At 36.4% G+C, this 12,877-nt stretch overlaps 1 protein-coding gene across 1 annotated transcript in view; it reads left to right on the plus strand.

The window, feature by feature from the left end:
- Nucleotides 1-785: 785 nt before the first annotated feature.
- LOC128997004 (non-structural maintenance of chromosomes element 4 homolog A-like) overlaps nt 786-12,877 on the plus strand; it is a 42,465-nt gene continuing 30,373 nt past the window's right edge. Inside the window, exon 1 of the mRNA XM_054422583.1 lies at nt 786-1,051. Within this exon, the coding sequence (XP_054278558.1) occupies nt 934-1,051 (118 nt within the window). The 5' untranslated portion in view covers nt 786-933. The remainder of the gene's footprint in view (nt 1,052-12,877) is intronic.

Here is a 12,877-nt window from a genome sequence, read left to right on the forward strand (position 1 = left end):
CTTGCAATGTTGCCAATTCTACAAGGCCGCGGCCTGCCTGGAGTCAAAGATGGCCGTGTAATGGTGCAATAATGTTTTTATATAGTATTACTTTATAAATAACTAGCTGGCCCGACAGACGTCGTCCTGTCCTATTGTGGTTTTATGTCACATGCTCGTTCATTTTCAAGATGAGCTCGTTCGCATGGCTCAATCACGTCCTGGTTGAAGTTCGTTCGCTACGCTCACTCACCTTTAGGTTGGAGCTCGTTCGCTGCGCTCACTTGCCTTCAGGTTAAGATTCTTTAATTCCATTTAAATATGAGTACTCATAAGGTTAACATGGGAAACTCCAGAGCCACTGGGGCGGAGCCCTATTGACGGATCTGTACCAAACTTCACACAAACCATCCTTGAATAATGCTTAATAATGCCAAAGATAAAACATACTCCTTGTGTTGGTTAGTCTATGATAATGCCTGAAAGTTTCATTACAATCTGTCGAGCGGTTTTGGAGTCCATAAAGGACAAACATACAAATATACAAACATACATTGGATTTTATATGTATAGATATAGCATATTGAAGAATAATATCGCCAGTTACCATATTTTAGATGGCTATACATGATATCCATTGGTATTGCTGCAAAATTAATAAGTTATCTAGATTTGATGAAGAGGGATAATTGGAGGGATTATTATAACACGGACTAGGGATAACTAGGGATTTTTTGACGTTGGCCCAGGGATATTTTTTTCTTGAGGATGGAAACACTGTTGTGAACCCAGCGCTATCCAGTTAGTTGGGTTGGGAGTTGAGTTGGGGCCGTTGGGGGTTGTTTGCTGGTTGAATTGTTTTGTTAGAGAAAGTTAAGTTAACCTAGCAGGAACATTTTGCCTATTTATTTTGTGTGAGTTACTTACTTAACTTAAAGATATTTGAGTTCGAAAATGGATCTCCCTAGCACATCCCAAACTCTACTCAACACTACAGATGAAGCAAATGATAATGATATTCGTGTAAAATTGCATTACATGAATCTATTGGAAGAAGTTGATAGTATTACAGGTAGGCCAAACTTGTTTTGTTAGAAGTGGATGATTAACGAAAGGCATAGAGTTGTCAATAATTAAGTTAATTAATAAGTTATAATAGGCCCCTATCCCTTGACCACAAAGGGGTTCTAATGAGTGATCCATATGTAGGCTAAGCCAGAACCCAGGGCCGTCCGAAGTCCGAAGGGGGGGGCAACCGGGGCGCCGTGGCCGAGGGGGCGCTGCACAGCGGCCTTTTGTATTAAAATATTAAAATATGCAAATGGGACTATTATTACTGGGGGGAGGGGGTGCCACAACCACGTTTGCTCCGGGCGCCGGCAACCCTAGGGCTAGAACCAGCACTATTGGATGTAACTTAGGCTAACCTAACGGCTGCATTTTAGTTTAAGTCCTATTTCACTCATTTGAATGAATATATCGATTATTTCATTCGATATATCAAGTTTGGTTAGTTAGGTTAAAACCCAACGTAACTAACCGGATGAAATTTAATCAATACTAGAGTAGGCCTACCTGTTGCTCGTATTCGAGCAATTGCGAAGCATTGCAGGCGTTATTTTAAAACAAATAACAGTCATAATTTCCGATGACTTTATAAGAGTCGACTCAAAGATTATGGAAATACTCAAGATGTACACAGCAGTTAGATATAATCACAATTTTTTGTAAATATCTTATCTTTTTTCAAAAGCTGACCTTGTTTTTTAGTGTTTTCTACAAATTTTCCCCACTCGTAGCCGCATTAGGTTGTCTATAATAACGATTACAAATGAAAAAAAAAACATTATTTCCATTTCTTCTACTGCACTTGGTTGTGTTCTATGACTTTCCTGTTTCCATTGTTTGCAAATCGGTTCTTTCAATTATTGCTCAAGAAATGTAGCACAGTGTTAATTAAGTTTTATTTTTAGTAGCCTATATCAAATTGTCCAGTATTTCTCACTTTTTCCATTGTAATTTTAAAAATTACACCAACCAAGTATCGTCTACTACTGATGCAATACGTCAAAGAATATCGTCTACGTTCAATCTCCAAGAAGTGGTAAAAAAGGCAGAAACCAACCCATACAATAGATATAAGTTAACTCTATAAGAAATAATTTTAAGTGTTACTGTGATATTAGGATTTTCCACTGATTTGGTAATAGAACATTATATTGCAAAACATGGCACGATTCAGAAGAAAATCGATTTTAAAATTAGAAAAAAACCATTGCAAATACTTCATTTTGACAAATTTAGTAAATCACAATTTAAATATTAACAGCTGTTTCATTCAAAAGTAGTGTAAATGTAGGTATGCATATGGTCGTAATGTAAACAAATCTGAAGGGGAACTTTAAAGGCCTCTGGGGCAGAGCCCCAAGGGAATTTACCTTGTTTCTCTTTTGATGGCTCATCTACAGACTAAGACCTTTCTTTAGAGACCCCTACCAAGTTTCTACGCCCAGCCGTTCTCTGTAATTAGCTGTGACAAAACCCCGTTTTTCCTCCATAAGAATAACATGGGATGGGAATTTAAAGGCCACTGGGGCAGAGCCCCAAGGGAATTTGACACGTTTCTCTTTTGATGGCTCATCTACAGACCAAGACCTTTCTTTAGAGACCCCTACGGTACCGAGTTTCTACACCCAGCCGTTCTCTCAAATTAGCTGTCACAAAGAAAAACAGTTTCAAATTAATATATAGATATCGAATAATCTACGTATTGATATTTTTCATTCAAATGAGTGTAGGACATAAACTAAAGTGCAGCCAACCTAACTCAGTACCGGTAGGAGGTCAAGTTACTCCCTATTAACTGCTAGCTTGGTAAATTCCTAGTTTATGAATATAGCCTAGGCCTACTTATGGGATATTTTTACTTAGGCCTACCACTTAACATAGGCTAAATAAAAAACTGGAAGTGTCATTGGCTCGAGGGATCTTCGTTCATCGTCTAATATCCCTTGGGCATGCCTCCTCGGACCAGCTGCGTAAATGTTTTCAAATAAATTGACTTTCTCACAGTTCCCTCACGTTTTGTCTTAGAATCAGTTTGCTAAGCCAGACTTATTTAATTTAGGTTAAACTAAGTTTAACTTGGTTAAAGTTAGGTTATTCGGCAAAGCTTTTATGTGTCCAATTCCTTAGGGCAAAGGACTGCGGACATACATAGAGTGCTACATACTGGGGCGAAAATATTAAAACATTTTTTTCTTCAATATTAATTTACTTAAAAGAACAATCTTTACACAAAAATAAAACCCTTTTAAAACACTTTTAATGATATTTTTTTCAAAATTATTAACTTATATTTAAAAGGCCAAAAACTGTTTGTCCCGCTTTATACCACTTGTCCCAACATGTACCGACCCTGGTACAAGGTGGGACAGCAATATGGTACAAAGTGGGACAATAAATGGTACAATGTGGGACATCCTGTCATGCATAGGAGGTATACATAAATAAGACAGTTTCAGACAAATTAAAAAATTTATTGATAGCCTATATGTGACTTGTAAAAACTTATAGTAGGCCCTACGTTAGTAATTAAACTAGGTTACAAGGCTCGAAATTGCTCCATCTTTTGCATGCTCCAAATTTAATTTAACATAGGCCTAGTATGTTATGGTTGTTTTGATAGTTTTTCATTTTTTTAAAATTTTGATTTTTAATGGGAATTTTCCCATAAAACCCCATTATATAACGGAAAAATAGGATTTTCCCAAAAACGGCCTGAACGATTTTGATAATAATTTTGTATGGTAGGCCCTATAGTCCTTTATATTCTGAACAAAATGGTATAAATCCCATTTCTGTAAAAATTACGGTTCAAAAGTTATTGTAAATTATGTTATTTTCCCATAAAATAACGGAAAAATCGAATTTTCACAAAAATGGCCCGAACAATTTTGATAAAAATTTAGTATGTAGTCCTTTAAATTCTGAACAAAATTGTACTAATCCCATTTCCGTATATTTAATCTCACCACTTACACAATGATAAAGGTTGTTGACAAACTTATGGGAGAAAGTATGTGTCAGAATGCTGATACCGTTTATTAATAATTATGATGGGAAAAGTGAAAAGGGACCTCTAGTCGGGAATTTTAGATTTTGAGTTAGGCCTTATAGGCCTATTATTTGAATTCCTTATTAAGTTCCGAATCACTTGGTGCAAGTCCTATGCAACTACGATATTTTTGTTAAAGTTATAGGACTTTGAAATTTTGCTATGGAAAAGGTAATTTTGAAAAAAACTATTTTAAACATTTCAAATACGCTTAGGTAGGCCTACAGTTTTTTTCAGATTTAAGAAACGATTTTGGTAGGTATCAAAAGAAAGTTTGGGTAACTTAATGTCTTTTTTGGAGGCAATACCAATTTTTGTCTTAACTCAGGGTAATTTTCATTTAACTTAAATAAAATTGTTTTATCGAAGCATGTCGTAAAAATTACGTTTCAGAAAAGGGACCTCTTGTCGGCCCTATGTTTTTCCTCCATAACATAACAAGATATCTATTGTCGGGACCGCAAAATTTGTGAGATATTTTGCTATCTTTGTTAACTTTGTTGTAACTTAGTTCTCTAAATTTCCACTAGAATGTGGGACAATTCATTTTTTGGACTAAAGTCTGTTTATAAAGTGAATATTAGAAATGGGACCTCTTCTCGTTATGGCAAAAAAATATTGAGCGACAAGAGGTACCTTTTCACAGACTGTGCAGAGGCTAACAAAATTATGTATTTCGACCTTTTACATCTTCGATTCGATATTTTAACTGATTCTGTCCTGTGTTCTATGTTAAATTATGTATAACAATCAATAAAAACCCGATTTTGGATATTTTCGACCTTAATTACTTATAGGCCTATCAAATTTTTGTATTTTGATAATGAAAATTTTGCATTTGCCGACAAGAGGTCTCTTTTCGCTTTCCACATAACAATTAATGAATTATGTACAACATGCCATATGTGTTTGTTCTGCATTTAATTGTACGAACCGAACAGTAGGGTAGATGTAATTGGGCACGTTCCAGCCTACACTGAAGATCAAGTGTGTGGGCAATAACGTGCTAAAATATAAATACTCCTGCCGCAGTAAACCTGCAGACTAAGTGAATTTCAACTTGTCTGATTACATTTTTACTAAAATATTTCCATAAATAAGACATATTGATTCCCAATTTAAATAACATTCGATTTAAGTTAACAAGTGCTTAGGTTTGCTGCTACGGGGAAGGTAAAAAGTGTTTTTTGACCAAACGTCAATAGTATAGGATGAAATAAATAAATTTGCCAAATTTTATCAACACATCTATATATTAATACGCAAGCAGGTTTCTTTTCACAGTCATAACTCGATAACGGCTGGACGGATTTTAACGTTCAGGGTGTCAAATTAAATGTATTTTCATATAGATGTGCAAATACCTCTCAGAATATTAAGAAAGGGCAGCACTTAAGTACAGTTAAGGGCTAAAGTTTGGGAACGGAGGCGCTATCTGTTGACAATCGTTCAAACCAACAAACTCAATTCCCTTTGTTTACAACTAAACATATGGACATATGGTAGCTTGTAATAGTTTTTAAGTTTAACCACAGACTGCAGGACTTATTACTTCCAGAGCAAAGCCGGAATTTTATATTTTTACTAGCTGTGTGCCCGTTATACGCACGGGGATCTTATTGTAGTCAGTTGAAACCTTCTTATTAAGAACAGAAGTTGGTTTGCATATTTTCAGATATGCTGGTAAAACTATTATATAGCCTATAAACCTTCGCAAATACAGTATCTGACAGTTTCAAGCCAAAACAAATGCTTCGAAATTAAATGTAACCAGGGGTCGTGTTGGTCCATATGTTAAATCCAATGATTAAACTAAAAAATGCTTTATAGATCTATGAGGCATAGCCCTAATGTAGGCCTATAATTGAAAGTTACCTTCCACAATGGTTTTAAGGTACTACCTCAACCTCACAATTTAACACTTTATTCGGGTTGACATTTTCATTATAAAGGTGCTTTTGTCCTTTCCGTGAAACACTGAGAAATAAGGACATTAATGCGTTACCAACAGACATACACACACAAATACAGAACTTAATTAGGGAATTTTGCTACGCTTTAAGCATAACAAAGTACTTATAAAATTAGTATCTTAAATCTTTGTTAATGTCATCAAATTTCATCATAACAATTTATATTTGCTTGGACCGATGATGACCCGAAATGACGGCTTACTATATGAAATGAAGTACTATAGACGATTTAGGCCTAGATTGGTAATTTATAATAAAAATTACCAAAATAGGCCACGAACTATTGATACATAAACAAAGTATAAAGCGTTTAAACAATTCATGATGGTTTGCTGAATAAATGTTTTAATAAAATGCGTTATCGTTTTCTTAGCATAAACAAACATTTTGGAATCAAGAAAGAAAAAGCAAAAATGGTACAGTTAAGACATCAATTAAATTGAATACGCCTGTAATAATAAATAAGGTGCAACACCAACGATAACTAATTTGTAAAGTACAGTGATGTGTTGGTACTTAAAAAATGATTCTTGCTGCTACCAACAGTACCAACGGTTCTAAGGGAATAGAACCGGTACCAAAAACCACAGTTGAGAACTATAGTACAGCTGACCAATTATATGAGTTAATCAAGTCCCGACCGAGGTTATTGATCTCTTGGTTTTGGATTTTCTCGTAAAACGTTTTAAAACGGCAATCAAAGTTATTTCCCATTAATTGCTTTATTTGTAAACAACTTTTAATGTAAACTTATTGGTGTCAGTTTGAAAAAAAAACTTTTTGTTATTTAATAGATTAGGCCTACGTATTCTCTAAACAATGATTGGTATAGGCTATCTATTAACATTAGAAGGAAATGTGACAAAAATCACACAACGTTGGGTTTTTGGACGTTTGTAATTTTATTTCTTAAGTAGGTAGGCCGTGTATTATAGGGAAAAGTACCGGTATCAAGGATCGTCGTCGAAAAGGTTGTTATGAATAATTGGGTAGGCGTACGTACCCAAGAGATGGGCTATGGGCCTATTGGCTGTATGGTCCAGTATTGCATCACACTGTGAGTAGGTACTATTCACTTTCCTAGTCAATGGGAGTTTAGCATCATCCGTAAACCTCTGTTACAATCACCCACTGCAGTTGTGATTTTTTACTTTAACACTTTACACAACCGCCATTGAAGTGCCGTCAATGAGTGGAAACCATGTTTCTAAGCTATTGGTGACGATCATTATTAAATTTAAGTTTCCCAGCCGTATACAACACTGATTCAAGGTCTTCTTTCTGGTTATGAAAACTCAAGAACAATTTATACACAAAGAATCTCTGGTTCCTGAACTGGATGATGCCTAGTTATTTAATTTCATTTACGGTTACACTATTAAACTATATTATTGCACTTTCTATTAATTAAATCCGTTATGTAAGAAAAACGTTTTTAATCTTACTTGGTTGGGATTTGCATTCAAAACGTGATTGAAAAAGGTTGCGGTATTTGTAAACAACATTTGTAAACATATCAGTGACAGCTAGGAAAAATAATCTTGATCCGAACAGCTGTTCATTATTTCATAAATGATTATGCAATAAAAATTGGACGAAAACTTGACATAAATCGCACAAAACTATATTTTTGAACGTTTGTAATATTATTTACAAAGTAGTGAGGCCATATTTTAATGGCTAAAGACAATCTCGCCAATCCAGTGAATACATTAAAATTACTTAGATCTTGATAGGTGTACTCTCGTTTTCCAGGAGAAGATAGCGTAAAATGCCATCTTGAGTGTTACAGACAGAGGGAAAGAAAGACAGACAGACAGAAATTGAGATAAGACTCGTTTCTGCTTATTTAATGTATAAGACGTAAAAATAACCTAAAAATATATAATTCTGAGCAATGTACAGACAAAACTCTAATTTTATTTATATAAATTTAACATCTGTTAACTAAGTCTGGTTCATAAATAAAGGGTTTCCTTGCAAGACCTGACAACAAATTGTTTGTAAATGTTAAATTTATTTACCTCACATAGTATTTTACTGAACTATCATGTAGTTTTGTTTACAGTTTGGTGTGATTAAGTGAATGTTTGAAAGTGATTATTCACAGTGCAGTTACCCTTTACATTACCATATTATCATGTAATTTAAAATGTGTATCAAAATTCCTTTGTAGCGTTTTCTGTTGATTGGTTAACTTTCGCATTTTATCTAAATTTAAAATTAAATGCCACAAGAAAGACGAAGAACTGTGAGTGGCTGGAGGGAACGCAAACGTGACCGCTTGCATCAGCCTCCCAATTTGACGGATACAGAGTGGCAGTACCACCGTGGTGATACATCCAACCTCGGACAAATTAACATGTCGGCCTTAGTCAACAAGATCGCGCCACTCATCCTACACTCATCCTTCACTCATATTTGGGTTAAAATACGCACATATAGTGGCGTCCCCATCTTAAATAATTGATAATTGATAACGTTAAATATTTACATTGTGGTGGCTTACATTTTAAGCAAGAAAAGACTGGCCGAGACAGTTCAATTTTTACTCTTTGTTGCCATAAATGAAAGGTTCAGTTACCTCATTTGCGGAATTCACCATACTTTCAGGAACTTATTGGAAACTCCCAATCTGAAAAAAGGGCTGTGAGGCTTGGATCCAAAAATTATCCCGGATAAAATTCGTCAATTCAATTCCGCCTTTGCCATGGTCAGCTCTGAAGCTAATTTTGACCAGAGGGTACCTTGGGTCGCACAGGAGATCTACAATTTCCAAGATCCATGACACGTTTTACCACTGAGTAGGTAATCTAATTCCTCAAAAAGGTCATGATCCTGAATACGCACAGATCTATAAGTACGAAGTTGGCACTAGAACCCAACAGCACATGTAAAACAATTCAAACAAAAAATTAAACGAAAAAATATGCAGGAGTAGGGTGACAATGCCAACCCATTTCCCAATCTTCTAGCACGTTAGCTGCCACGTCACCCCGATCGGGGTGCCACCAGTTGGCTCGTATGTGAGCACTGTCACCCCGTTCGGGGCGACAGTTGTAATTTGTAAGGGTTTTTTTCTTTGCCGCTATTTGACAGTCTTTGATGTTCAATGGCAGTCAAACATTGTGGCTTATAAGTACATACTCCAAGCTAACTAGATATCAATGTTATATTGCATTCTGATGTTTATAACATGTCCAAATTACGTCACAAAGTACTGAAATGTTGTCACCCCGATTGGGGTGACGCTATTTTTTCAACAATTTTATCTACTCTTTATTGAAATATGTACCATAAAATGACGTAACGTTTATCTTATTCAGTTGGTGTTTATATTTTATACGAGTTTTTTGTATCTTATGACTGAAATTATTTCCCTAACCTAAACATAAAAGTAAGTATTTGGGTTATACTAATGAAAAACAGATAAGAAAGAAAACAAACATATTTTTTAAATCTTTTATGTCAAACTGTAAACAATATTACATTGCTAAAAAAAACTAAATATATGTATAATCTATAAGTATAAAAGAGGATGTTTGTATATATATATATATACTAGCTGTAACCCGCGGGCTTTGCCCCGTTTAACTTCTTAATTTTCAAGATGATCTCGTTCGCATGGCTCAATCACGTCCTGGTTGAAGTTCGTTCGCTACGCTCACTCACCTTTAGGTTGGAGCTCGTTCGCTGCGCTCACTTGCCTTCGGGTTAGCTCGTTCGCTACGCTCACTTGCCTTCAGGTTAGCTCGTTCGCTACGCTATCTCGCCTCCAGGTTGAAGTTCGTTCGCTACGCTCACTCACCTTTTGGTTGCAAATTAGCTGTTGTCATGAATGTAAAAGAAATAATAGTGCTGCACCCTGTTGGTAATCTTTTTTAACTTTAATGCTATTGAACATCATAGAACAGAACCAACTTGTTTAATTGAAACAGCTGTTAAGATTCATTAATTCCATTTCTCATAAGGTTAACATGGGAAACTCCAGAGCCACTAGGGCGGAGCCGATTGGATGGATCACGAAATTGATGGTGTATAAACCTATTCCATGACATTCTACACGTATGTAGCAAGTTTCGTGGCAATCGGTTCAGCGGTGTCTGAGTTTATCACTGCCAAACAAACAAATATATATATATATATACAAACATCCTCTTTTATACTTATAGATATTTGTTTGTTTGTCAGTGATAAACTCAGACACCGCTGAACCGATTGCCACGAAACTTGGTACATACGTGTAGAATGTCATGGAATAGGTTTATACACCATCAATTTCGTGATCCGTCCAATCGGCTCCGCCCCAGTGGCTCTGGAGTTTCCCATGTTAACCTTATGAGAAATGGAATTAATGAATCTTAACAGCTGTTTCAACTAAACAAGTTGGTTCTGTTCTATGATGTTCAATAGCATTATAGTTACAAGGATTACCAACAGGGTGCAGCACTATTATTTCTTTGACATTTATGACAACAGCTAATTTGCAACCAAAAGGTGAGTGAGCGTAGCGAACGAACTTCAACCTGGAGGCGATTTAGCGTAGCGAACGAGCTAACCTGAAGGCAAGTGAGCGTAGTGAACGAGCTAACCTGAAGGCAAGTGAGCGCAGCGAACGAGCTCCAACCTAAAGGTGAGTGAGCGTAGCGAACGAGCTCCAACCTAAAGGTGAGTGAGCGTAGCGAACGAACTTCAACCAGGACGTGATTGAGCCATGCGAACGAGATCATCTTGAAAATTAAGAAGTTAAACGGGGCAAAGCCCGCGGGATTATAAATAGTCAAAGGCAAGACAACGTCTGCCGGGTTCAGCTAGTAATGAATAAAAACACGACCATTGTTGCTGTGCTTGCTCTCTGACATTGACAGGAGGGTAGGTTGAAAGTCTGGGTCGATGTCCATTTCGTCGTCCACGTCTGACTCATCATTCTTTAGCACTACCTCCCAAAAACCATCACTCAGATCTCCAAAATCTAGTTCACTTGACATTGCTAAACCCAAAAAACGTTCGATATCTTCATCACCAAGATTTTCACTCATATTGGACAAAAGCCACAATACACTATGAAAACCAACACGAAAACTAGGCTATAAATAGCTAAAAAGTACAACACAAGAAGAAGTAAACATAACACAGTCGAGTAATAAGCAGGTGTTGTTGTCTTCACACGCCAAAATGCCGCTACTGCCAACCAACAAAATGAAATATATCCCAAATGGTCGAATTTCAATGCCACCCCGATCGGGGTGATACTTTTTCCGCCATTTTCTTATAGGTATTTGGACAGATAACATTATAACTAACCTAGATAAGTATAAATAACATCATATAACTAAAATATTACGTGAGCATATAGTTGGCAATACAACAATCCCCCCCGAAAATAGCCTTGGCAGCTAACGTGCTAAAGCTGTGGCAGAAATTTGTAGGGACAAGAGCTCCGAGGAGTCAAGTTAGATTCTTAAGTGCATACAGTAGACCCCCTCTTAACCGACCTCGTATTAACCGATAATCAGATTATCCGCCTCGATCGTAAAATAATACAGTTTGTTTTAACCGACCTTGATTTGAGAGCAGTTCGGTTAAACCACCGCTTTCTAGGAATCTCGGCATTTCCGCTCATATACTGGGCGATGAGAACTGAACCATACGTTTATCTCCACAGGATATGACTAAGAATAAGTTATTTTGTATTGATCACAAAAAATATTGCTTATTGTCAGTTTCTCATCCATTGTTTGTAGTGCGAGCAGATCTGATTTGTTATCTGTGCAGCAAATTTATAACATCGTAAAGTGCATTACGATTTTGAGAACTGATTATCTTATCGCTGGAGTAAACAAACAACACAACTTGTAGGGAGGGCAGGGAAGGGGGGTTAACAACTCCAAGGTCAAGATAGTTTTTGTGCATGGAGCCTCCAGTAAGAGGCTATAAATAAACATCCTGTCTTTTAACAAAATTGTTGCTTGTATCTTTAATTTCAACAAAAGGTTCTGTACTGTATTATGATGGATTTGGAAAGCATCAATTAATACATTACAGTACTAAAGTTATTAAAATAGGAATGTTTATTGACTCTTGCCTAGTACTATAATATATTCCACTGAAAGTGGGCCTATTTGACTTAACCGTGTTTTGTGTTTATTTGTGACTTTTTATCAATACGAAAAAGGAGATAAGAGTAGTTTATTTTATAAATAACTAGCTGTAACAGCAGGCTTTGCCCTGTTTAACTTCATATGTGAGCTCGTTCGCATGGCTCAATCACGTCCTGGTTGAAGTTCGTTCGCTACGCTCACTCACCTTTACAGTTGGAGCTCGTTCGCTGCGCTCAATTGCCTTCAGGTTAGCTCGCTCGCTACGCTACCTCGCCTCCGGGTATAAGTTCGTTCGCTACGCTCACTCACCTTTTGGTTTCAAATTAGCTGTTGTCAAATATTTAAAAAAATAATAGTGCTGCACTCTGTTGGTAATCCTTGTAACTTTAATGCTATTGAACATCATAGAACAGAACCATCTTGTTTAATTGAAACAGCTGTTATGATTCATTAATTCCATTTAAATATGAGTACACATTACGTTAACATGGGAAACTCCAGAGCCACTGGGGGCGGAGCCGGAGAGTCCGATCAGAATAAAAACCACTTAGTTTTCCTATTTAATGCCTAAAGAATCAGTGTACCAAATTTCAGCCTCTTAGGTAAGTGGGAAGTGGGAGAATTAGTGATGAGTGAGTGAGTCAGTCAGTCAGTCAGTCAGTCAGTCAGTCAGTCAGTGAGGGCTTTGCCTTTTATATATATAGATG

The sequence above is a fragment of the Macrosteles quadrilineatus genome, unplaced genomic scaffold (assembly GCF_028750875.1).
Source record: "Macrosteles quadrilineatus isolate MER2022 unplaced genomic scaffold, UCM_ALF_1.0 Scaffold_1__1_contigs__length_201487025, whole genome shotgun sequence".
Lineage (NCBI taxonomy): Eukaryota > Metazoa > Arthropoda > Insecta > Hemiptera > Cicadellidae > Macrosteles > Macrosteles quadrilineatus.